Source organism: Macrobrachium rosenbergii, chromosome 42, assembly GCF_040412425.1.
Source record: "Macrobrachium rosenbergii isolate ZJJX-2024 chromosome 42, ASM4041242v1, whole genome shotgun sequence".
Taxonomy (NCBI): domain Eukaryota; kingdom Metazoa; phylum Arthropoda; class Malacostraca; order Decapoda; family Palaemonidae; genus Macrobrachium; species Macrobrachium rosenbergii.
In genome coordinates, this window is record NC_089782.1 from 43,823,363 (window position 1) to 43,851,321 (window position 27,959).

A 27,959-nucleotide genomic window follows, 5' to 3' on the forward strand; every position below is an offset into this window, starting at 1 on the left:
TATTGATACATATGAATATCACACTGAAATTCATATGCATACCTACCCATATATATATATATATATATATATATATATATATATATATATATATTATATGCATTATATATATATAAATATATATATTCATACATACATATATATATATATATATATATATATATATCTTCTATATATATATATATATATATATATATATATATATATATATATATATATATATATATATATATATATATATATAGAGAGAGAGAGATCAACCGGTCACTTTTTACCAGATGCGTATGTAGTTGTAAAAAACAAAATGCCCTCTTAACTTTTCGAATTCTTCACACTTTTTGGATACGTATGTCACTACAAAGCCTGAGATCCAAATGCAATAGTAAGAAGCAATTCTGATGTCCGTAGCAAGATTCGAACCCGCATCCAGAGAATCAGAACGAAATCACGTTACCGACCTAACCACGAGAAGGATAACAGTCTATTGCCGCTCATACCTACATACCTATGCACAAACATTAAGCTACAAAAGTCGTTTAATATCCAATTCGCTCTATTTCGGGAATATCACCGAAGGGGAATTATAACTGATATACGATTCGGTACCTGGGCGACTCGAACACTCGACAGTGCGGATCGACGACTTTCAGTGACGTCGGTACCCATTCGGCTAGAGTCCCCAGGTACCGAATCGTTTAGCAGTTATAATTCCCCTCCGGTGATATTCCCGAAACAAAGCAAGTTGGATATTAAACGACTTTTGTAGCTTAACGATTTTGAATAACAAAATTTACTGTGACGTGATAAAAATTCATTCATACATATATTGGGACCCAAGGTCCTTGAAATATACTGAGTATTTAAAAACCTTGTTGAGACTCAATCCCCTTACCCATGTCAGTCCCGTCATCGGCCACGAATTTGAGAAGTGTCATCGTCTTGTCGGTGTCGTAGGCGTACTTGGCTCTCTCCTCCGCGGGGTTGTTGAGGTACCCTGTGGGAGAGCGGTTGATGGACGTGTCCAGGAGCTCACCGCTGGACACGTACAGGTAGCCCGGGCGTACGTTCTCGTGCGCCATCTGGATGCTCTGAAAGGAGATTATTAATCGTACATGTGAATGGAAACGGGGCTTATGACATCATAAACATGACGAGTGAGTTTTAAACATAAGATCGAATCGTGGGAACTTCGATGCTTGTTTGTAATACTGGAAAGTAGCTACTCTAGAGTAATCGCTTTGACCGAACACGCCTTCTTCCCCGTGACATGATTGAAAGGCCTTGAATATCTGATGCTGATTTCTGTCTCTAAAACTTCAAATATTGCTCTTTGACTGGTTGATTCAGATGAGCAAATGGCGTCAAAATACTGTATGTTTATCGGTCTGGTGTGTGAGACTGTGTTTATTAAACAAACCAAAAAAACACAAAAGAAATTCTATTTATATTAAAACTAAAAGAGTTATGTGCTTTTTTTTGGTCTCTTCGTCATTGAGATAAATGTTTTTAGAAATATTTTTCACTGGGACATCCTCTATAAATACAGCTGTGTGAATTAAAACGGAATTTTTTTTCATGTAAAATCTTGGTGTTTGGTCTATGTATCTGTAAGAGCCTGGTCAGATGTTGCTCTCCAAGTCTTGCAGTCTCTCCTGTTATGGAAAGTCTCTTGAAAGACAATTCCTTCTTTCTTCAAGTGTTCCAGTAACTGTTCTTCCTCTCCACAGTTAAAAAATTTCGCAAGTACACATTTTCGAAAAGGATCCTTCCAGAATGTTCAAGTACTTGATTGAAAGGGTTTTACTCTGTAAAAAGATAATTCCTTTCAGAATGTAAATCAAGTATATTTATATACTAAAAGTATCTGTTGCCATTTTTATGCTTATTACATATCATTCACAATGATTCAGTTTTTTTTATTCCCAGTTACTTTGCTTCTTTGTTTCGTGTTCTGTTTAATCTATAGTCCTTGAATTTTCCTCTTTTAATCTTTCATAATCCCCATTAGTGTAAATTCTGTCACATTTTGAGCATCAGTAAATTTCATATTTTTCCCCATTCCTCTTCTAATTTGAAAATCATTCAATAATGCTTTCTGGATCTCTCACTATATATATTATATACAAAACGAAGACCTTCGATCAAAGAAAATATCCATATCAAATTTCAAGAAAGGAAGGCAGCAGGATCTCTGCAAAAGTTTGGGAAGAGAAGAGAAGTGTTTTAAAAGATTTCATGTACCTAACCTCACCATCTTAACTGAATACTTCTACTCCACCAACCTTGACTATACCCTCGACCATGGCGTCGAAAGTCTCCTGGATGAATCCCATGCAGGTGATGTCGAAGAGGAGGTACTGGAGGTACCCCGCAGGACCCGAATGCGTGTGCGTGCAGCTCAACAGCAGGTTGTCGTCGTCGTACATGTCTCCATACATCATCTGCAGCCTTTTCACGACCTGGAACCAGTTGGTGGCGGGGGTGGGAGACAGGTAGTTTAGTCATGTGCATATTCAGTCACACTTCGGGAGGTGTGAATCATGGGAGAAACTGGGAGGTGTCTGGTTATGGGGTTAAATGCACGTCCTCAAAGGAAAGTGCTGGAAAAACTAGGGAAGGAGGGAGGAGATAAAAAGGCCTAAAAGACTGTATTATATATATATATATATATATATATATATATATATATATATATATATATATATATATATATATATATATATATATATATATATATATATATATATATATATATATATATATATATATATGTGTGTGTGTGTGTGTGTGTGTGTATCACTCGTTACTGAATGCCCACAGCTAATTTTCCAAGGAACATGAAAAGTATTTCTCGACAAAGCAACGAAATGGAAAAATATCGGAAGCACGCAGCAAATCGTTACTTATGTTATCTATCTGTTCATCTACTATCTATCTATCTCAGTTTCTTCCTATGAAAGTACCCGTTATCGTCCTTGCTTCAGCAAGCCGTATCTATCATCTATAATCATAACTTTCTCAAGCGTTTTTTTCGAGCTGACTCTTTTTTTCCTCTATCTGCTAAATCACCAACTTTTACATTCAGAGGAAAAAACTCTGTAGCTCAGCTTTCCATCTATAAATGTCCATCGGAATCACTCTATGGTAACCGAACCGTTTGTGTCAAATCATTCTCTCTCTCTCTCTCTTTCCCGTCATATAAGGCGTGGTCCAGTCCCGAGCTATATTACCCGTGAGAATTTCCACTTTCAAAACCAGTATTTTTCTGGAGTTTTCTATGAGCGATAGAAGGTGTGGGCGTAGTTTTTGTCAAAGCCTTAAATACTTACTCTTCTTGCTCTACAAGATTCCAGGGCCCATTGCGACCTGTGCCGCTTGTATCTGATCCCTAAAACTTACTTTCAAAGGCGAGATTAAAAACTTTCGTGAGACGAACTGTATTAGAAGGAATATAGGAGAATACATTTTCCATCCTGGAACTGATATAGACAAAAGGGTGGAATGGGGTTGGCGGGGGGGAACTCATTTAGTAAATTCATAATGACCGATTTACTGAAATTGGCACAAAGTCAAGCACTGGGGTACTATCATCCATTCAGCGCTTTAGGCAGTGAAAAGAGGGAGTTGGAGTGGTTGGACAGCGAGATTGAAGAGAGGCAGTGGAATAGAGGTAAAATGAAAACTAAAAAGTGAGTGCATTTAGGGACCGAAGGGACGCTGCAAAAAACCATTAATAATACCAACGGTGCACCACGTAAGGTGCACTGACTGCGCTAACCTAAATGGATACATACATAAATAAATAAATAAGTGCAGATTAAGGAATAGAATTATATCAAGAGCATAACATTCAGAATTTGGGATCTTTGGCTCCGTATTCTTAGGCATAATTAACAAGAAGAAGACTACGGAAAGATATAGTCCTAGTCTTCTTCTTGTTAATTATGTCTAAAAATACGAAACCAAAGGCCCGATTTCTGAATGTTATGCTCTTGATATAATTTCTATTCCGTAATCTGCATTTATTTATCTATTTATTTATGTATCCATTTATTTATTAATTTGTTGATTCTTCTGTTTTTTTTATGACTGATCTCTTTCTGAATTTCCATTACCTTTTGTTACTTCTTTTGAAATAACAAAATATTCTTTGGAAGCATGAATTTCAAGACAGTGGCCCCTGTTGGATTGTTCCACATGAATAGGGTTCATCTTCTGAATAATAATAATAATAATAATAATAATAATAATAATAATAATAATAATAATAATAATAATAATTCTCTTTGAAGCTCAGAGATATTCGCAAGGTTGGGTATAAATAAAAATTATGTAAAGTCATCCTTCAGACTAAATCGTAAACCACCACAGCTGCCAGATTTAGAATTAAGAACACTGAGTGTCCCTGAAACTTGACACAACCCATAGCACTTTGTGGCAAGTTGCTCTGGGCCCCAATCATGCCTGAAGGCCGACAGAGTGAGGGAGTATCTTGAGGTTGGTCAACCCTTCCATTTCCACTCCAGGGTTGATTGATGAATATGGTCATTCGCTCAGTCACCCCCTCACTCTCATGGCTCCTCAGGCCTTGCTGTGATCCATTGCCGCTCCCACTAGGTTAACAAGGTCTGTTGTGTTTTCAAAAGTATTTATTTTCGTCTCCACATTCGGGGATTTTATTGAGCTACAATAAGCTGTAGGTCCCGTTGCTAAGTAACCAGTTGGTTCTTAGCCACGTAAAATAAGTCTAATCCTTCGGGCCAGTCCTAGGAGAGCTGTTAATCAGTTCAGTGGTCTGGTAAAACTAAGGTATACTTACAGTTTTTGTACATGTGTATTTTCAGCTATCGTTTATCAGAGAGGCGTTTCGGTAATAAATTCTACCTTTTTATTAATGTTTCTTTTTTTGTTATTTCCCCTGCCGTTTTTCTCTACTTTCGCATATGAACATTCTATTCCGTAAAAGCCTCGTACTTTAATAATAATAATAATAATAATAATAATAATAATAATAATAATGACGTAGCAAACTGGAGTGGAAGCAGTACCCATCATCCTGGGAGCACAACGAGTAATCCCAGAGGACCTCAGGGATAAATAGGACAGTGCTGAAACCCTAAGAAAACAGGGGGTATTGTCCTCATGAAAAACGAATTCTTTGCGCAGTAAAATTATCAAGAAGGATTGGGAGTGCAAGAAATGTAATGTTAGTGAGATGGTTCGGCCATGTGATAGGAATGGAAGGCTATGACTTTAATAAGTAATGGGTAGATGATGTAGAGAAGGTATCGGGGAGGAAGCGCCTTCATATTTAAAACGGAAGTACATACAACAGTCGTGATGGTGATGTATGTGTGTGTTTGGGGTGGTGGGAAGGGTGCACTGCTGATGAGCCTTCTTCGCAAGTGTATAAGGGATTTAATGTTGTGGAAATTTTTAGCACTTGGGATTAATTCATGGTTCAACAGTTAAAGTATAAATCGTTACCTTGATTTTTCTCTAGAGCCACCACCTGTTAGGAGAAAGGTTTGATGCTGAATAACTATACACATATACATTATACATATATTATATATATATATGTATATATATATATATATATATATATATATATATATATATATATATATATATATATATATATATATATATATATATATATATATATAAAATATATATATATATATATATATATATATATATATATATATATATCTCTATATACAAATAAAACACAATAAAACAACTAACTCAACCAACTGAAACAGTAATCAATTAAATGAGAATATATTTTATATCTTTCAGGAGACTTTCTACCGTACAACGTGAAACAATCACCACCAGATTCCCAGTCATGATGAGAATAGGGAGTCACTGCTTTGTTGAAACTTAATTAAAAAAAAAGAAAGACTAAAAGTTCCTTTTGTATGGGACTTGGGGTGTGTGTGTCATTTAAGAGAAACTTCTATTGACGTTGGTGTAGATTTCATTTTTTTGTGGACGATGTAATGGATGTCTCTTAGCTTTCACACACCAGTATTGAATTTTCCATCTCTCTTTCTCATATAATATATATATATATAGTATATATAATATATATACTGTATATATATATATATATATATATATATATATATATATATATATATATATATATATATATATATATATATATGTGTGTGTGTGTGTGTGTCTGTGTGTGTGTATGTGCGTATGAAGAGGAACTCCGTAGATTCCTTAAAGAAAATAAAATGATGTCGTGTCAGAACCTAGTACTAATGCACATAACACGTATCAAATTTTATCATCTCTTCCATTCTCGTGCCACTCTCTCTCTCTCTCTCTCTCTCTCTCTCTCTCTCTCTCTACCTGCGAGTGCATGCGCAAAAAAGAAACCTCCGTGATGCCAGAGTAATGCAACATTAGGGGAAAAATATGATTGATGTCTGAGAACCTGGTATCAGGCAAAGGTTCACATTTTGCACATCGAAATTTGTCATTTTTTCTCTCTCGCTTATTCGTGTGCATGTGTGCAGAGAGAAACTTCTACATTCTTGAGCAAAATTCAACAATCTTTTCAGGTATATGTCAAGTGCAGAAACCTAGGAAAAAGCTGGGCTTTCTCACATGATGCATATCGTAATGTGTATGCGTGAGCGGGGACAATTTATACGTCGTACTACGCTAGCTTTCATATGCAATGGTGTACGAAAGCTAGCGTGATTTTCTGAGCACGTAGTTTCTGCTTAGCCTTCCTTACAACAATAGCCAATTGAAACCCCTTTAATAGATCGGTTGTAGGTCGGTATACCTGAATAAACGATTTATTTCCAGTAACCATAGTTGGAACCATCCATTACAGAAAGGAATTTTGGGATGATTGAAGCATATAATTGCCCGCGAAATTCAGCGAAGTACGCTAACCAGCAACCTACAATATTCATAGAGCAGCGCTCAGGTGAAGCTCAGAAGCTCCACCTCAGTATTCAGACAGCTGCCCCGGTTGCTGAAAGTCAGTGGCTGGTGGTGCAGGCCAGCAGGATCTCGGCTTCATCTTCTACGTTGCCAGTGCAGCTGGCTCAAGCTGCCCTGTTGAAGCTCACGGGTCGCGGTCTCGCGGCAGCTGCGGCCTTCAGTTCCTAGACTCGGTCAGAGTCAGAGTCAGACAGTCTCAGTAGTTGGCTGGCAGCCGACCATTCAAGACGTCTTCCCTACGTCTGTACTGTTAGCTGTTATCACCATCACGTAGTTTTCATATCTTTTGAGGGGGAAAAAAATTACATTTACGCATTCCGTCACAGAATCGAAAGTGTCGACACGATTTCCTAAGATCGCTCTTGATTCTGAATTATAGATTTCTAATCATCATCGAATTACTGAACGACTGCATTCAGATCGTTTCTCGTCGAGGTATTTACTCAAGTAGCTTCGAGTTTCAGCGGACTAAAAGTAATTTATAATTAGAAACCCAGCTGACAAGGAAAAGACACAAACCAGTTGACGGCATCTGGGCAAGATTAACGCGCCCTTATAAAGCGAACTACCAGCTAGCCACGTTTTACCACACCCGCCCACCTACACGGTAAGTCGACAACATGTTTATTTATGATTTAGTCGGTAGGCCTATGTCACAGTAACTTCATGTCGTAAAGAATTGACAGTAGTAATTTGAACTCTTATCGTCGACGGCAGGAAAACGCATGGATTCTTTGTGATAAACACGTGTTGAGATCTGTGTATTGTTCAGCTCTAGCCTATTTGCATACTGGGATGGTCATGTGGAGTATGCGAGTGAATGGAGGCATGGGGAAAATTATGTTCGATTTTCCTTAATCAGGTTATGATAATTTTTTGAAAATGCGTGCATTTAAAAGGAAGAACCTGATACGGCCATAAGTGTGGTAAATAAGCCACAAAATATGCCAAAAGTAAGAGAGAGAGAGAGAATAAATACGGGAGTGTCAAACTTAGTTAAGGCCTATTGATTATGAGACAAAAATTGATCTTGAACATTTTTTATAGCATTTTGGTATATTAGTTTAAATAATGAATGGGAAAAATACAGAAATTATTAGAAAGAAAACTAAAATTTAAAAACTTATGGTGACGTTTATTAGTACAGATTCGATACCGACATGAAAAGAGGCTTTAGACTTAGTCCACCTATTCGTTTCAAATTATGTTGGCCTTGTGCCAGCACAGGCTCTTGCTCCTTGAGCAGTCCCAATCAGGCCCAGTAGGTAGGCTGTTGAAGACATATTTACTTATTTATATGAAATTTGATATAACGTTTTTCTTTTTCTTACGCTTGCGGAATGCCCATGAACTGAGGTCAGGCATCCTACACTAGAGCGAGCATTCTCTTTTTGGAAGATGAAATCATATCTTGCAAAGGACTTATTTGGGGCGTTTGTTTGCTTTTATGCTTGCTTTTTCTGTTTTTGCTGTGTGTGTATGTATGTATGTATATATATATATATATATATATATATATATATATATATATATATATATATATATATATGTATTTATGAATACATATAAATATATATATATGTATTTATGAATGTATCTCTATATAAATCCGTTTATATATATGTAAAAATAAGAAAAAGACGAACTAAAACTATATATGTCAGGGATCTGATAAAAATAGGAAATTTTCCATGTAGCGCAAAATAAAACAAGTAAAAAATGCGCCGAAGTTTCTTGGGTTCAATATAGTTTTCTGTACAGCCGCCACAGCGTATAATCAAGGCCACCGAAAATAGATCTATCTTTCTGTGGTGTCGGTATAATGCTGTAAGAGCCGCAGCCCATGAAACTTTAACCACGGCCCGGTGGTGGCCTATCATATATCGTTGCTAGAAGCACGATTATGGCTAACTTTAAATAACCTTAAATGAAATAAAAACTGCTGATTCTTTCGAAAAAATATAAAATTACATTTTCCTAGAAAAAGACGAATCTAAAAAATGATTAGAGAAGAACCGTGGACCGGGGAATTTCACTACGCGAAGAAATGATTGTTGCAGGGATCTGATAAAAATTACAAATTTTCCAACGTCTAGTTACAGCAAAATAAAATAACCTAAAAAGATGCTAAATGTTCCGAAGTTTCTTGGGTTCCATTGTAATGTCCATGGAAACGACCAATTTCTCAAAGTAAGACAGCCGAACACCCACAGACGTAATCCATAATCAAGGCCACTTTTGTAGAAAGCCGAAAAATCGCAGAATTGGATATTCTTGAAACAAAGCTTTTCAGCATTTGTACCGTACTTATAATTCATAACGAAAAACAAAAGACGATTAGCCCAATGAACAAAAAACAAAAACGCATCAATCAGAAAAACGGCCCGGTGGTGCATCCTATAACATATATCAATTTCATCGGCAAATATCTCCGTAACTCTTAATTTGAAGATGCACGATTCATAACAAAATATAACTAAAAAATATTAGATAACCGTAAATGAAATAAAAACCAAACTGCTGAGGCTAGAGGGCTGCAATTTGGAATGTTTGATGACTGGAGGGTGGATGATCAACACACCCCTTTGCAGCCCTATAGCCTCAGTAGTTTTTAAGATCTGAGGGCGGACAGAAAAAAGTGCGGACGGACAGACAAAGCCGGCACAAGGGTTTTCATTTACAGGGGACTAAAAATAAAAAACCAAGCTAAAATAATTGCAGGGAAGATAGTGAACAGTAATCACTGTCGCCGTCACTATCATCATCATCATCATCTGGTTCAGGGTCAGGTCCAGGGGTTGAGGCTTTGTCTTTGCAACGGCGCCTCCTCTTTGAAAAACGGTGATGGCGATATTTTCAATGATTAATACCTGTCCTGTGATAGCGATGTTTTCAATGATTAACACCCATTAAATGTCGCGATATTTTCATAGATTAACATTTTAATAATGGTTATGATAATGTTCACAGATATTATATTATTATTATTATTATTATTATTATTATTATTATTATTATTATTATTATTATTATTATTATTATTATTACTCATAATGGATATACTTTTACATTCAATTCAAAAAGGCATTTAGCATGACAGATGCAGTTGGCATATACAAGGTCTGTCGACAACCAGCAAAAACATAAAATTTTTATATTTTTCGAAAACTGAGAAAAGCCCTGAGGTCTTCGTTGATAAGTATCTCAGTGTCTGAAGTGCATTTGGCAAGGAACGAGAAACCATGAAAAAAAAAAGCAACAGAATGAAAACAAAAAAGCATCCGAACCTCGACACATTATTCAACCAGGTTACATGGAAATTGTAGCCAACCTGACCACCTTTGTTCCCCATAAATACTTCACACTTCCCCTGCCAACAGAATTGTGTGTACCTTAATGCCCTTGGCTCGTCCTCCAAAGAGCGCAAGGGAATCTAATGAGATCCGACATTCTTCTTCATCCTGACTTCCTTCCAGAGATGCATGGCAGCGTGTGTGCGTATGTGTCTCCGCCTAATTTGGCAGAGATGGCCCCCAAGCAGGAGGTCTGGTTTGAGATTAATTCTGGGAGATGTTTCTTGCTTCTGCTCGGCTGTGAGGTGCTGAATGAGTTCTGATTGGCGTGATTTTTTTTCTATTCAATGGCCACCCGCTCGTGTGAGAAGCTGAGTCCTTCCTTGCTGTCAGTGTATGATTTTCTTAATTTTCTTTTCGTGTTATGGTTATAGGCGAGAGTGAGGTAATGAATAGGGTTTTATCTTACCTTTAGATGTATTTTTTAAATATTTTTTCGTTGCGGAAACTGCATTTGAGTGTGTTATAGAATTTTTAGTCCTAAAAATTATGTAAAATTTTAGTACTATATATATATATATTATATATATATATATATATATATATATATATATATATATATATATATATATATATATATATAGATATATATATATATATATAATATATTAATATATTAAAGTCCTCCTCCTGGGACTCTGTAGGCTCATAGGTCAGGAGCTGATCTCCTGTTCTTTGACCGACAGCCAGTGAGGGACAGGTTCCAATATATATATATTATATATATATATGTATATATATACATATGTATATATATCATATATATATATATATATACATACATATATATATTTATACACACACATATATATATATATATATATATATATATATATATATATATAATGTCTGCATGGGGTTAGCAATCTCTTCGCATGCAATTCTTGTTTAGAATCGAAATAGTACCATCTTCTCAAATGAGGAAATATGTATGTATGTATGTATGTATGTATATTTCAGTGAAAATAAAATTCAAAGAGGAAAACTTGAACTTTTTGTATTTTCAGTTCAACGTAAAAGCCCAGCTCCCAACAATTTAGCCCCGTAGGGGGTTAGTGCCGTCAGTGCACCTCACGCGGTGCACTGTAAGCATTATTTAAGGTTCTTTGCAGAGTCCCTTCGGCCCCTGGCTGCAACCCCTTTCGTTCTTTTAACTGTACCTCCGTTCGTATTCTCTTTCTTCCATCTTGCTATTCACCCTCTCCTAAAGAATGCGAGGTTTTCCTCCTGTTACACCTTTCAAACTTTTCTACTCTCAATTTCCCTTTCAGCGCTGAATGATCTCACAGGTCCCAACGCTTGGCCCGTGGCCTAAATTCTGTATTCCATTCCCATTCCATTCCATTCCATTCCATTCCCAACAATTTGGAAAAGCTATTGGAAAACTCGAGTTCGGAAATGGCAAGACCTGTGTTTTGCTTATCACTCTCAGACACTCGGCAGATGAAAAAGTCGGCAACTCTCCTCAGACGAGTTAATTGGTTCAGTGCCGGAAAAGATTTTTTTTTCTTTTTTCGTCTTACTCGTGTGGAAAATGAATGAAAATGAAGATGGAGATTATCTGCGTTATGACAAATGAATTTTTTCTCTGTAGGAACAGTTTAATTTACATAAATTGTTATTATCAGTATTATTGTTGTTTCTCTGTCTTCTTAAAATGAGATAAGGGAATTCTTTTGATTTAATGTCTACCATAGTGTCAATCACAAATTGATTTTTGGTGGAGATACGTAATACTATATATATATATATATATATATATATATATATATATATATATATATATATATATATATATATATATAAAGTATATGTTTATTATACACATATGTATATGTATATATACTTATAAATATGTATCTGTATATATATACACATACATACGTACGTATTCAGAAAATCACTCAGACTTCGAAGCCATTATGCAACATCCATACCGCAAGAAAATCACCGAAAGTAACGGTAGATAGCTCAATGATTTGTAGCACACGCCCCATCCATCAAAAGATCACAAGGGGGTAACAAAACGCGAGAGAAAATACGGGCGTAAATTGACGCCATTTGACCTTGTAAAAAAAGAAAGAGAATAAACGTTTGCGTCTTTGATCTTTTAACCTCTTCGCGTGGCTCCAGCGTGGCTCAAGTCATCGTTGCAATATTAGAGAGAGAGAGAGAGAGAGAGAGAGAGAGAGAGAGAGAGAGAGAGGGAAATAGAATGTTGTGACTATGTACTATGGTTGGAGAGAGAGAGAGAGAGAGAGAGAGGGAAATAGAATGTTGTGACTATGTACATCACACAGAGAAACAGAAATAGAATGTTGTGACTATGATGGGTTGGAATAGAATGTTGTGACTAGTAGATGGTTGGTTGATTGTGACTATGTACTATGGTTGGTTGATTGTGTATCGTTTTCGGTATGTGAAGACGAAAGAAATCTAACGCTCATTTGTTCCATTTAATTTGGTATATTAATGTTTAGCGCATTAATGTATTCAAAACCATGACGATAAATTCTTTTGCTTTAACAGAAAGGCATATATGTGTATTCATGTAGAAAAGGCACACAATATATATATGTATATATATATATATATATATATATATATATATATATATATATATATATATATATATATATATATATATACAGGATAAATAGGAAGGTTGGAGGGAGTCAGGAAGGCCAACCGTCCGTAAAGCATCTACCAAAACAAATTATGAAATGAGACGTTGGAAAAGGCCCATTAAAAACAGCAACCCCGACTAGGGATAAAGCTGACACATACATAAAATATATGTATATGTATAATGTTTATGTATATATACACTTTTTTTTTTTTTTTTGAGAGAGAGAGAGAGAGAGAGTTGAAAATGCATATTCAACGAATGTACTTATGGCGTATTATTAAATAAAAAAATTAATTTCCATTTTATTTCTATCGCGGAAGCTAACGCATTGTACAGCCATATTTGTTGTGACGTCATAGCGTGAGATCACTTTGCAATGGAGAGACAGATGGGATGGAAGGGAAATTTCGTGTGTCCGGGTTGGGGATTAACCCGCATATTAACGTGCTTGGGGCCAATTAGGAAGAGAAAAGGCTGATAGCCTACATAAATAGTCAGCATTTACGCACCTCTGCTTGGAAATGTTTGTGTATGTGTGCTTGTGATTCAAAGAGTGAAAATGTTTTTACAATCTTCTGGTCGAAATTAGAACAAAACCGTTGTAAATGGTTATGAAATAGTATTAATTGTGTGAGATTTAAATTTTTGGCGTGTGACATCGTGAAGAAATAAATCCTCTCTGTAGGCTTGACGAGGAAAAAATTTGTATCTGTAGATGATGAGAATAAAATATGTCCATAGGCTGTACAAAGAAAAGTATCCTCCTTTTCTTTAGTCTTGGTAAAGCTATTCTCCATCTGTATAGTTTTTATAGCAAAATCTGTATGCAGATTTTAAAAAGTATAAATTGTGTCGGTCTATCTGCAGACTTTGTATAAATTATAAATGATCTCAACTTGTTGGCGCATGGAAAGAAAGACTTTATCTCATTTGTACGCACTGAAAAAACTACCATAACTGCAGACCTCACAAAGAAAATAACCTTTTATTTACAGTTCTCATAAAAAAGACCGTTCTCCCTTTGTAAACCATACGGAGAAAATATCCCTTACGCAGTGCTTACGTGCACCGTGGACCTAGAGTAATGGAGGAGGCTGGTGAGTGACACTTGGCGTCTGGAGGCTTAGGCTAAACATTCGCCCCATATAGAGTAGCGTCTCCTTTTATGAGGAGAATCTCGTCTGGAATTGCTAACAGGTTTCTTTTTTTCATTTGTGTTTTACTTCTTTTTCCTCTTGTTTTCGGACACCAGGCCCTGGTATACTAGATTTTGCATTGCAAGTTGATGATTTTGATGGTTTGTTCTGCATTTGTAATAACGATAATAATTCGTTGCAGCTTCAAGCTTCAAGCTCTGTTTAATTTTCCTTCACGCTGTGCCGCATGTGTCGTGGGTGGAGATTGTTATAATATAATACAAACTATTCAGGCAATGAATATCGTGTTGCCTCATGTGTTAGTGGGTGGAAATTGTTATAATGCAAACTATTCAGGCATTGAATATCGTCTAGATTTGTTTTTTTTTTTACACTGAAACTGTTGTTTTGTAATTAAAATAAGGCCTTGTCATTAACACAACAGTTTATTAAATTTGCAGGTAACTCCTTAAATTGTCATTAAAGCGAGTTGGACTTGCGAATCCATTCAAGTACTATAATTATGTATGTGTGCCCACGTTAGGCTAAGTATTTTCGTTTTTATTTTCTCACTCATGCACTTTCATTCATTGTAATGTTGATTAATGGTACACAAAAATATCCTTTGCTTTCTCATGTAGGGATTATATTCTATATGTACTTAATTTGGTCTTAAATAACCCTTGAAGTTGGTTCCTAATGAACGTTAGTGGTAGTAGTAGAACAGGGCCAGTATAAGTCTGCATCAGAATTGGTATTTTCTGGGTTTATCTCGTCAGCTTTTGTGTGAGTAAACGCATGCGCTGTTAGGTGAGAGGACATTTATTCAGGTTAGTGCTGGTTTTATGTTTATCTTTAATTTAATCGTATTTTGCCATCTTCTCTTTGTTGTTTTACTCCATTTTTACATGTTTCCGTTCGCTTCCCTGTAGCCTATATGTGTACTCATGAATGATGACTATGATGGTCGAAAAATTTAGGAGAACTTCTCGGTGTCCTTTGGTTGGGCTACCTTGAAGGGGCTTGGCATTCCTTCCACGACTAAGGCAGAGCTTCTGCTTCAGATGACCATGCAGTTTATATTGAAGATGTTCGTTGTTCATCTGAAAGGTTATTCTTGGGTAGTCTGTGAGGAGTGAGTTCCAAGGAGTTTAACAACACACCCGAAATAGTAGGTTAGTTTGAAAATGGCACTAGCTCATTTGCTGACGTGGCCTGCTTTTAGGACACACACACACACACACACACACACACACACAGAGAGAGAGAGAGAGAGAGAGAGAGAGAGAGAGAGAGAGAGAATGTTAGTATGCTCTGGGATGATGAGAGGTAGAGAGAGAGAAAGACGTACTGATATGTCATAATCGTATTTTGTTTATTTTGTTGCCGTGGCCAGATTCTGAGAGAGAGAGAGAGAGAGAGAGAGAGAGAGAGAGAGAGAGAGAGAGAGAGAGAGAGAGAGAGAGAATGTTAGTATGCTTTAGGATGATGCACGTCATTTCGTTGACGTAACTAGGTTCTAGCGAGAGAAGCAGAGAAAGAGACGCACTGTTATATGTGACAATCATTTATTGTTTATTTTGTTGTCTTGGCCAGATTCTGAGAGAGAGAGAGAGAGAGAGAGAGAGAGAGAGAGAGAGAGAGAGAGAGACCCCTTACCCAGTTAAAAGGCTGTTGCATCAGTCCCCCAACCCTCTTGGGCTCGTCATTCCTAGCAGACATCATCACTCCCACCACCCCTATCCATCCCTACCCCAACCCAGGCGTCTCACACCCTTTGCTCCGAACACACAAACGCACGCACATGAGACCCCCAAGATGACAAGACAACCAGACAACGTCATTTCCTCCCGTCTTTACTATCTTTTGGTCGAAATGCCGTTTAATTTTCTTGTTTTTCTTTTATGTTGTGATGTTTCTTACACCGACTTTCTTCTGCACCCCGTTTTCTGTCGGCAGATGAATTTAAGAAGCATCCCATTTTCTTTCTGACCCAACCTTTTTTTTCTTTTTACGTGAAGCAATTTCTTCATATTTATCAAGCCAAATAGGTGATTACTGATTTATCGTGGTTTATTTCGAAATAACGTATGCTACAAGGAAGCCATGGCTTCTGTAAGCTACGCATCTTTCTCTGTCAGGGCTACAAGGATTTTGGGAGTGGGGTGGAAGGGCAGCGCCTGGGAAATAGATCAAAATTGAACTCATTTTTCTCTCTTTTAAAATGGATTCACACGTAAAATAGCGTCTCGCTAATAAACATCGACTCGATAATGATGTAAATAGTTGTGGTTTCATGAATTAGATTGTTATTTGTCTCAACAAAGCGCGCGCACACACACTCACACACACACACACACACACACACACAGAGAGAGAGAGAGAGAGAGAGAGAGAGAGAGAGAGAGAGAGAGTTCGTCTAGAAAGATCGAATCCCTCACACGGGAACGTGACTGGTGGCACGGAGTGGAGGACTGCACTCGTCATCCCTTCTCCTCCCGCCTTAATGAAGTTGGGAAAGGGTAAACAGGTGTGAAATGTTACACCACACACAGTATAATTATATTTCACCATTGCGTTAGGGCAAGAGCTGTATTATTCAATTGTTTCCATGGGTTTCCAGTCGAAGAGCAATGTCACTGACCTTAATTCTTGACTGTTGTTTACACGAGAAAGCCCACAGCCAGATGTACGAGATGTGTGGATCGTTTTTCTATTATAATAAACGAGTCGTGGCCAAATATTCGGTACAATGTTTTCGGGGCGTCGACGTTGCAATTTCCTCCTTAGCAGACTTCGACAGCTGCCTGATACGAAAAAATCAATCGAGAGAATTCAATTCTGTCCCAGGGCGTGGGTGGGAGGGAGCAGAAGTGCTCCTCCTTTCATAGTTCGTACCCTCTGGGTCGAGAAAGTTCCGTTTGTTCGCCAGTTTGTCCGTTGTGAGTAGCCCGGGGTGACACGTCAGAGCCAGTGTTTGCTGTTATATTACCAGTTACCGTTGAGCCCATGTGCTTTTGGCCTTTATTCTCGAAGCTAAAGAAAGTTCGAGTTAACTTGACTTTGGAAAAGCATTTGGAGGTCGGGGTTACTGTCATATACTGGTGAATTTGTAAGTGTAAATGTTTATATTTTTCCTTGATGTTTTCTCTTCACACGGATTGATTATAGTGGGCGTACTCAACCGTTAATTTGATGTTCTTTCCCGAGTATGTTTTTTACGAAAATGACTAGTGATAAATCGCTCACGATTTGTGGATTTTCGCTGTTGTAAAAGGTGGTAAAGGTGATTAACCTATAATTAAAATGCAGCACACACACTTACACAGACACACACATATATATATATATATATTAGAGAGAGAGAGAGAGAGAGAGAGAGAGAGAGAGAGAGAGAGAGAGAGAGAGAGAGAGATTAATCCATGTAAAATAGTAAGTATGTTAAAAGATTATGGATTATGTTGAGTTAATTTTGAAAACTCTCAACATTCTCAACCACTATATTAGCTAGTTACGTTTAAACCTAAGTATCATTAGGTTAGGTTGGTCTAGGGTAGCTAAAGTACTTTTCAGTCGATGTGCAACGCATGATTTCTTTTTTGAAATAGGTTATTGTCCTAAAACCATTCGAGTCTAGAGCCTAAGTTTTAACCAGTTAATCACATGCTTTCAATTTCCTTCTTAGATGTAATTATACACCATACTTTCAGTGTATGTTTTTTTTTTTAAATCTGTAAATAGCAAACCTGAGATTTAGTTCCATTGGACTCCAGTGATCATAACCGTTGCGACGCCAAGGCACATAATTTAATCAGTCAGTCTATTAATTATTTAATCATTAATTCTGTTAAACCGGTTGATTCTGTCATATAGCATCTTGTTTCATGGTCGATCATCAGTTAACCCAGGTCATTTTGTTCCAAGAGCTTTGAAATGTTAGGACATCAACTCTTTTGCCAGCCTTAGGTGATGACAGATTTGAGAAGCCTGGTTTGTTCCTCTGGACACCCTCCAACCTACCTCGAGGTGTTAGTACTAAACAAAGCGGAAGCTCCTTGGGACGTCGTGTTTAGTACTAGCCCTTCGGAGATCAAAGTATTATATACACTTATTTCTGTATTGTGTGGTTGACAAATTATATTATTAAACGATGTCTTCGTGCGGCCATCAACTTCACGTAGCATGAGTTTACCCTGGGCTTTGACATAGGTGGATACATACCGGTTAATACCCTGCCATTTTTAGTGCTATCATCACATGATCTTCATCAACACCACTGTTGTCGTCGGTGTCGAATTTGATGTGATTTTGGTTATATTGTTTTGGGTTCTGAAGCAGATAATTTTTATGGTATTAATACCCTTACAATTTAGTTACTGTTTATTATGCTGGTTTTAGTGTTTATTCTAGTTAATCTTTTCTTACTGTTTCCACTGTAGACAGAAGACTCATTTTGATGTCATTTTCGCTCTCTTATCATAAATTAATGAATATTTTTGGTGTTTATTTCCATGTTCAATTTTTTGACTTAATGATTTATCGGGTATATATTGAGATATTCTACAAATTGACTTTATAAAGAAATTTCCTATAAATTGTTTATAGATTTCAGTCGTATTATTTAAACGTTTTAGTCCTATTCACGTGGCTTACCAAGTTGGGGAGTCCCTCTCCACTGCTGTATTTTAATCTTTTATTTCGTATAATCTTAGTTTCATCAGATTCTGAATTTATTTAGCTGATCAGTTAACGCTATTGCTCAGATGAACGACAGACGGCGTTTGGTGCATGAGAACCAGTGACCACTGTTGAAACTTGTAACAGAATGTAGGTGTCTGGTGGGAGTAGAAATGGGACACAGTTGTGGTTGGTTAGATAAGCCTACAGTGGGCGTACTTTTACGCTTCCAGTACGGTTTCTTTTTATTTACTAATAAGTAATCTCCGCTCGTGCGTCAAATTGTGTCGTAATAGATTTCGTCGAATTACTTGTGAAATTGGTTTATCACATTACTTCCGAAATAATGTTGTCAATTTTGATGTTTTCAGTCAATTATGTTTGGAAAGTTGCTGATCTGAGCAGGCCTGGCATTGCTCAAGTCTGGTTTTATTTACAAAATAAAAAAAACATAAGTAACTTCGCAAATGTATCTCATTTTCTTTTTACTCCACAATCATTGACATTGCATATAATAATACTATGAATACGGGTGCAGATGAAATTCTTACACTAAGGAAAATGCCTTGTCAGACAATTCACGACACAAAACAATAAATCATTCAGTTTTCCGCTTTCACCGTTTGCTGCCTTCGCCCAAAACATCCGCGTAATTGTGCTCGCGAACTTTTCTTCGGTGCCACGACCTTGAACTTGAATTATCTGCTTCCGGGAAATGATTCTTGTCGCCGGCATATGGAAAAGGAGAGAAATCGCGGGAGAATTTCACGGTTTGAGGTGTCTTTGTTTCTCAAATTGGCGATTGCAATAAGTTCTTGCTGGTAAAAGCACACCTAGATGCGTTGGGAAGAGTGAAAAAGTGTACACTGGCGCGTTGAAAATAGTGAAAGATTACACCTAGACGCATTATGGTAAAATTTACCTTGATGTGTTGGAAGGAGTGAAAAGGGACGCCTTGACATGTTCCAAAGAGTGAAAAAGGACACATTAGAAAGAAAACCTACTCCTGTATTCACTGGAAATCTTGGAAAAGTAAATTTAAACGCATAGGGAAAAGTGAAAAAGCACACCCAGTTAATTTTCACGGAGCAAAGAGAACGTCAAGGGAAGAAGACTGACAAAGACTAGACGCGTTTGAAAGATTAGAAAAGTACTCATAAAATCTTTGAAGGAGGAAATTGTGCACCTAGATGTTTTGGCAACTAAAAAGTATACCTAGGCGCGTTTTAGAATAAAAAAAAAATACTACACCACGACGCGTTAGAAAGAGTGCAAGAATACACCTGTTGTTAGACAGAGTAGAAATCTGGAACTCTTTCAAAGAAAAAAATCTAGACGCATAGGAAAGACTGGCAAAACACACATTGTTGACAAGGAATTCGAGAAGAGCTGGAAAGGGCACCAAGACGTTAAAAAGAACGGTAAAAGGCACATTGAGAAGGCGTAGGAAGAGAAACCTCAAGGGACAACAAAGAGGAAAACATAGCGTTGGATGTGATGAGGGAGGAGAATTCAGGGAGACCCACGTCCCACGACCTCACTCCCAATTCTCGAACCGAGAGCAAATTTGAACTGGTAGACCCACAAGGTTATATTTGTACCCTTAGTCATCTCTTGGCTTTGCTGGTCATTGTGTTTTTAAGGAGTGGGTTGTGTTGTTTGGACTTTTAGACTCACAAGGTTATTATAAACCCTTTTTCAACTGGGCTAGTTCTGTTTGCCGGCCCATTGTGCTTTTAAGGACACTGGTTTCTGCGTTGATATCATCTAAAGAAGAAAATACGATGTTGATTTAAGATCTGAAAGAATGCATATATATTTTAGTTGTGATTGGAGAAGTTTTCATGTTTTACATATTGGTGTTCCCAGGTTATTTGCATGCAACCAGCCTTGCCTTTAAACCATTGTAAATTATCCACACTTTTCATATAAGTTTTCTGTTGCAGGTTTTCTGAGATAATTCTACATAGTCTTGTCATAGAAAACATTTACTTTGTTATAAATAGGTCCAAACATAAATATTTGATTTTGGTCTTTCTTGCATTACTAGCGATTTACTGGTAACCCCAACATCTATCTCTCGTTTTTAAATAAGAAGAGCTCCAAATTGCCTATAGCTTTAGACAGCCGTCTCATTCCTCGGTAATCCCCGGCAGGGTTTGAGAACGCCATATGGACGTTGTGCTCAAAATTTTTCCGTGTTTTTTCTAAGTACCTAATGGACACTCACGCAAGCAATGCCGCCTTCTGTTGTTTTTCCGTGTGTGCCGGAGGTAATGCGTTAACTGCCTCTTCAAGAGTTTTCTCTTTGGCGTTTCCGTTGTTTGGTGGTCAGTGTAAAATGACTTTTGTTTTTTATCTTTCAGTCATTGCGTTGGATTTGTGTTTGATGATTACTTAGATATGTGAGTGGAAATCAGTATTAGACATTTGAACTCCCGTAAGAGCTGACTAGTAGTAGGCTGAGTTGAGCAGCTCGTAACCCCAATAGTGTCAAATTCAAATCTCTCACGTTCGTTATCTTGCAGCCAAAGATCGGTAATATGATTGATATCATAGTACCAGAAGCATGACGAACTATTTGAATTGTATAGCATATTTTAGGAACTGATAATTCAGTGAAAGTAATTATCAGACTTAGCAGTAGGCAGAAGCCTATAGAGTGCAGACTACATTCTTTTCTTTTGTTAACCAAACATAGGGAAAGCCGGCAGTTATCCTGTAAGCGAAAGGTTCGATTTTGTTGAACCGGTTTACGAAAGTGATAGTATTAATTATATTTCTCGATTAAATTTATAGCGACTTGAATAAAAAGCGTCCTGAAAAAAAGGTCTTGGTCCAGAAGAGAAAATTTTATGGAAGTTAACTTAAAGAATTATCTTCCTTGTATTCATTTTATGCACGAAGGTTTGGCTTGACTATGAGTAGAATAAAACAGTGTTGAAAAATATTCAGCCATCAAACTCTGGTTCTAAATTGTGCGTATAGAACCAGAAAGCACTACTAGAAAATTTTTCGCATAACTACAGAGAGAATGAAACTTCCTTCAAGAGATGGACATTTGTACCGGAGACGATGCGGAAAGCGTATAGAATATCTGACTTTAATGATAGATGGGTCTAGTACCATACGTCGGTTATTTCAACACAAGGAATCGAAGTGTGCGCTATGTTCTCAGGAAGCAGTTTCGTAAGACTTGAGAGCCCCTCTCTCTCTCTCTCTCTCTCTCTCTCTGTGTGTGTGTGTGCACGTGTAGACACCTGTATCTTTCTGTCGCTCTTTCTCTCTCCATGTTCTAGTGTGTGTTTAAGGGCTCCTCTCTCTCTCTCTCTCTCTCTCTCTCTCTCTCTCTCTCTCTCTCTCTCTCTCTCTCTCTCTCTCGTTCAGTTCCACAGTAGTGATCGTGTGAAGTAACATGCAAAATTCAAAATGATGACGAAAGAAGGAAAGATGACGATTTTATAAAACCAGGAAATAATCTTGGTGTGTATTATACTTCCGCCATTAGCAAATAAAAAAAAAAATATTCTTTCCAATTATGAATTCGAATCCATCTCAAAACCTATTCAATCATTCCTTGAGTGATTAGCCGTTCGTTTTACTACCCTAAAAATATTCTCATTGTATTTTAATGTGCTAACAGTTTTTCTATTTATGTATTAATTTGTTCCTTTGTTTTTTTTTTTTTTTTACTTCATTCGAATGCACACCATATTCTTTGGAAGCTTGAATATCAAGTCAGTGGCTCCTGTGAGCTTGTTCCATATGAATATTGTTCATCTTCTGAATAATAATAATAATAATAATAATAATAATAATAATAATAATAATAATATAATAACAATCCACAAAATTTTACGGAAGTCCATTAGTAACTTTTATAGTATCGTAAGGACAGACAAACACAAAACTAACAAATATATATGAAATATATATATATATATATATATATATATATATATATATATATATATATATATATATATATATATATATATATATATATATATACACACATATACACATATATACACATATATATATATATATATATAAATAATATATATAATATATCGTGTTTGTTAGTTTTGTGTTATTTCTGTCCTTGAGATACCATAGAAAGTTATTGATGGATTTCCGTAAAAAATTGTTTTAAGATTATTATTATTATTATTATTATTATTATTATTATTATTATTATTATTATTATTATTACATGTATCAAGCCCACAAGGGCCACTGACTTGAAATACAAGCTTCCAGAGAATATGGTGTTCATTAGAAAGAAGTAACGGGAGGTAATGGGAAATACAGAAAGAGATCATTTATAAAAAAACAAAAAAAAAACAAAACATCAGTAATTTTCACAGGCGGAAGTAAAGACGGCAACGAGAAGTATCGGAAACGACATCTGGTATGAAAACGGTCCCTGGAAGATGTCATACTCTAGTGAAGGGAAATTTGGGGAGGTAAAAAGTGTCGGTGTGAAAGTAGACGAAATTTTTTTTCCCCGTGCGAATGGTTCCTTGAAGTAGCTCCTTTCGTAATTCTATTTTTTTTGCTACTTTTACAATTTTTTTTATCCACAGTTTAAAAATATGGCGAGGCTTGATTCACTAAAGGTAATTACTGGCTTACTCCCAAATGATAGTGTTTTGCATACGATTGAACAAAGGACAGAAATATGTACATAATCCGACCCTGTTACAGATAAATTACACTCGCAGTATACATACATACATACATACATACATACATACATACATACATACATACATACATACATACTATATTTATTCAGTGCAAAACAAAAGCATAAACAGACTTTAAATATAATTTGAAAATGTCCCTCGGTGCTAATTTCGTTTGTTTAACGAATGAGAGAACTGGCCACTTAGGATATCCTGTCTCTCCTTATCCAAATTGATGAAACTGCTTGCTTAAAACCATTTGAACCAACAATGGCATCGATAGCCTAACAATAGGGCTCTAGGCTTTCTTCCATCAGCGAAAAAACAGAAAAAATAATACTGTGTATCCAAGTCTTGATTCATCTCAAAATGTGATGCGTTCTTCACGGCCAATAACCGATCTTCCCACAACATTTAACTTAAATCCATCTGTCACGTTTTGAGAAATCTTGTGAACTGACAGAGCTAGCCAGAAACGGTTGAATACCTAGCCACCGTTCAGGCTAGCTGACGGGGGTAACAACTACGTTGTTATCTGGGTTCGAGCTACATCCCGTCGCTGCAAGCATCACACAGAGGCTTCTGGAAGGTCTAGTGTAATGAACTGCCAGTCTTAAGCGCCAGTGATTTTACTCGGCTCCTTTTTATGTGCCATAAACCTGCTTCTTCCTAATTCAATATACAAGTTTTTCTTCTCTTCTTCCTGTTTTGTGTACGGGTTCGTTGCACTTTTGCACCTGTTAGAAATACCGTGTCCTTGGCTCTCTCTCTCTCTCTCTCTCAATCACTTTTGAAGGATATACGGATCAGTTTCCTTTCTCGTCATCTTAAGATCAGGTCCTTACCAAAGAGATAAGATTTGATCGATGATACTGTTTTCATGGATATTTTTGATCTGATCATTGAACAGGATCGCCACTTTCGTAGGCCGATACGAGAGAGAGAGAGAGAGAGAGAGAGAGAGAGAGAGAGAGAGAGAGAGAGAGAGAGAGAGAGAGAGAGAGAGAGTTTTATGACATAATGCGATACATTCTGGCAAATTACTATTGGTACGTTGCAAGCTAGTGACTCATTTCCCGGTCTTAGATTCTTTCACATTTCGAAATATTCAGTAGTCTCTCTCTCTCTCTCTCTCTCTCTCTCTCTCTCTCTCTCTCTCTCTCTCTCTCTCTCTCGAGATCGAAGTGAGTTGTCCATAAAAGAGAACAATTTATTAGGTATCTTGCGTCTGATCTTGTGAAAAGACGACTGGTTTTTGTATAGTGAATTACAAGAGAGAGTCGAGTGCAGCTGCACCGTGTTGCGCACCGTTCATTCAAAGATTATGTACCGTACATTTTAAACTGTCTTGCCCTGTCCATATGTTGATTATAATAATAATGATAATAATAATAATAATTTTATTATTATTATTATTATTATTATTATTATTATTATTATTATTATTATTATTATTATTATTATTATTATTATTTATTTGACGTCATCCTCTTTCCATACGAGGATGACAGTTGATTAATATTATTACTCTTAAATCGTATATTAAATGATAGGACAAACATTTACTGATGTGGGGTGGTTGACTATCTTCGTGCATCTTTATTATTATTATTATTATTATTATTATTATTATTATTATTATTATTATTAAAGGCAGTAATCAGAGTAACTTTTGAAGTCGTTAATGGCACACTGTAGGCACCCATCAACGCGTCCGCTAACACACACACATACACATACGCACACCGTTCATTATTGACCACTGTTAAATTCAGATTTTATTTTTTCTCCGCGTGTCACTGAATGATTCATGTTAAATTGATGTTATATTTAATTTTTTTTTTTGCATGGATGACTATTTAAGTCATTGTTGTATGTGGTTTTGATTAATATTTTTATTACCTTGCCAAAGGAAATTAGGGCAGGTTATTTTTGGTTTCATGTGGATGAGATGGAAATATTTAATATGCGAATAATAATGATGATGATAAGGCTTCTTCGTTTTAACGTGCTTTTATACCCTATTATACATATATATCTATAAATATATATATACATATATTTATATTTATATATATATATATATATATATATATATATATATATATATATATATATATATATATATATATATATATATATATATATATATATATATAGAGAGAGAGAGAGAGAGAGAGAGAGAGAGAGAGAGAGAGAGAGAGAGAGAGAGAGGATCATGATTAATACTCATAAAATAAGCAAGCATCTCCGGTTGGGCGTTGACCTTCATTCACATCTGTATATTTTGTTTTTGCTTCTCGTTTTTCTCTTCTCTTTCTTCGTTTTTCTTCTTCTTACTTACTTACGGTTTGTTCAGTGGTCGTTGCCTTTTTCGGCTTAACATTAAGAGCAGGGAAAGTTTAGGCCAAGGCTGAGGAACGCGAGTATCTTCTGTTCTTGTTCTTGTTCTTGTTCTTCTTGTTCTTCTTCTTCTTCTTCTTCTTCTTCTTCTTCTTCTTCTTCTTCTTCTTCTTCTTCTTATTATTATTATTATTATTATTATTATTATTATTATTATTATTATTATTATTATTATCTTCTGTTCTTGTTCTTGTTCTTCTTCTTCTTCTTCTTCTTCTTCTTCTTCTTCTTCTTATTATTATTATTATTATTATTATTATTATTATTATTATTATTATTATTATTATTATTATTATTCATAAAAAATCTCATAATAGCATGAGTCTCTAAAATAGGGAAAAACCCACTATGGTGTAGATGTACATATACATATACCAAAATCCACAGAACAGATTGAAAAAGAATTGTGATTTCTTCAATTAATTATATAACAAATTAGAATTATTAACCATTAATTAAATTCAAAAAAATCCAAAACAGATTGAAAAAGAATCGGATGAAAATAAAATAAAAAAAAAATCAGAAAAATAAAATCCAAAACGGAATAAAAAAAAAAACAGAAAGGTAAGAGAGTAACAAATAAAGAAAATCCAGGGGGTCGAATAAAATCGCAAAATATGTCAGAAACGAAAATCTTTTTCGCCACACAAAACAAACGATTTCGCTCTGTGATTTACGATCTACTGATGAGATGTTTGGTAAGCAATATTGTAAAATCGAGGGATGGATACGTGGTCTGCTAAGATGCATAGTTTGTTACTGAACTTTGCTGCGATTTTATTTTACAAGAAAATTCCATTAACGCACCCACTATTATTGTTCAGTTCCCATAGGGGGGCTGTTAGTGCCGTCAGTGCACCTCACGAAGTGTACTGTAGGCATTACTAAAGGTTCTTTGCAGCGTCCCTTCTGCCCCTAGTTGCAACTCGTTTCATTCCTTTTACCGTACCTCCATTCATATTATCTTTTTCCATCTCGCTGTCCACCCCTCTCTTAACAAATATTTCATAGCGCAACTGCGAGGTTTTCCTCCTGTTACACCTTTCAGATCTGCCTACTGTCAATTTCCTTTCCAACGCTGAATGACCTCTTAGGTCCCATTTGCTTGGCTTTGACCTAAACTCTATATTCTGTTCAGCTGTTATTGTTCAGGCTCAAATTGTAAGCAATGCTCTTGTCTTGGGATGTCTAGACTAGAACGGGTTCTATATTGGTTTGGACTTCATGCCCTCTCGTAATTTAATAACTTGAAAATAATGCTTGCCTGCGTTTGTTTATCCGCTTGCAAGAAACACTCTTGGGTGTTATTTTTTATCTTGTATTATCAGTCATATTATCGACTGAAAGCTAGCTGGAATACAATAAAAGCTGTCTGAAATACAATATAAAAAATTACAATATAAAAAATGACAATGTAAAAATAACAATATAAAAATAACCGCACAAAAATTAACAATATAAAAAAAAAGTTTCTCGTAAGCAGGTTTACAAACTTAGGCAAGCATTATTTTCAAGTTATCACATTATGATTAGGTACGAAGTTCAGACAAATCTTTCAATAATGATTATTTCGAAATGTAAAGATAAATCAGTGCGTTGATTGATGTTGGGACAGTCTTCCCCAGTCCAGACTGAAGGTGACCCTTTTTAAGCACAAAGGTTGGGCTGAGTCATCCTCAGGTCCTCAAATGCCAAGATCAGTTTCTTGAACCCCGGAGTTTGGATAAGGGAATGCACGAAGGTGTTTAGAAGTCCAGGTTGCTTAGAGCACACACACACGCACACGCACGTAACCATGACATTCGTTTAGATGTTAATATAATTCCTCTGAACACAATCCCGTTACCTGACGTTTGTAGTCATACTTGGGTGTTTGAGACTGCACTGTTCTCCTTCGCTGATCTGAATCAGGGATTAGCTGTTCTGCTTTCACTTCACATTTAAGCTCAATTCTGGGTAATTCCTCACCTCGAGAAGATGAGAACACCTAATAGGTATTCATTGATGACTATTGACTCTTGTGTTGTGGTTTTTTTTTTTTTTTAAATAGATTCACCAAATGATTGTTGACTGGGGTGTGACTCTTAACAGATCG

At 36.2% G+C, this 27,959-nt stretch overlaps 2 protein-coding genes across 3 annotated transcripts in view; one reads left to right on the forward strand and one right to left on the reverse strand.

Moving 5' to 3' along the window:
* Positions 1 to 27,959, reverse strand: part of CDase (neutral ceramidase) — a 113,828-nt gene that overhangs the window by 36,947 nt on the left and 48,922 nt on the right. The window contains exons 4-5 of the mRNA XM_067086320.1: positions 2,283 to 2,459; positions 893 to 1,088 (exon numbers count right to left, since the gene is read on the reverse strand). Of these exons, the coding sequence (XP_066942421.1) occupies positions 893 to 1,088; positions 2,283 to 2,459 (373 nt within the window). The remainder of the gene's footprint in view (positions 1 to 892; positions 1,089 to 2,282; positions 2,460 to 27,959) is intronic.
* PH4alphaEFB (prolyl 4-hydroxylase subunit alpha-1) overlaps positions 6,980 to 27,959 on the forward strand; it is a 107,139-nt gene continuing 86,159 nt past the window's right edge. The window contains exon 1 of one of the 2 annotated variants that reach the window (XM_067086322.1): positions 6,980 to 7,582. The gene's annotated coding sequence lies outside the window, so the exon portion shown is untranslated. Of the gene's footprint in view, positions 7,583 to 16,930; positions 17,206 to 27,959 lie in introns of those variants that run through there. The other variant, XM_067086323.1, reaches the window with a different exon arrangement.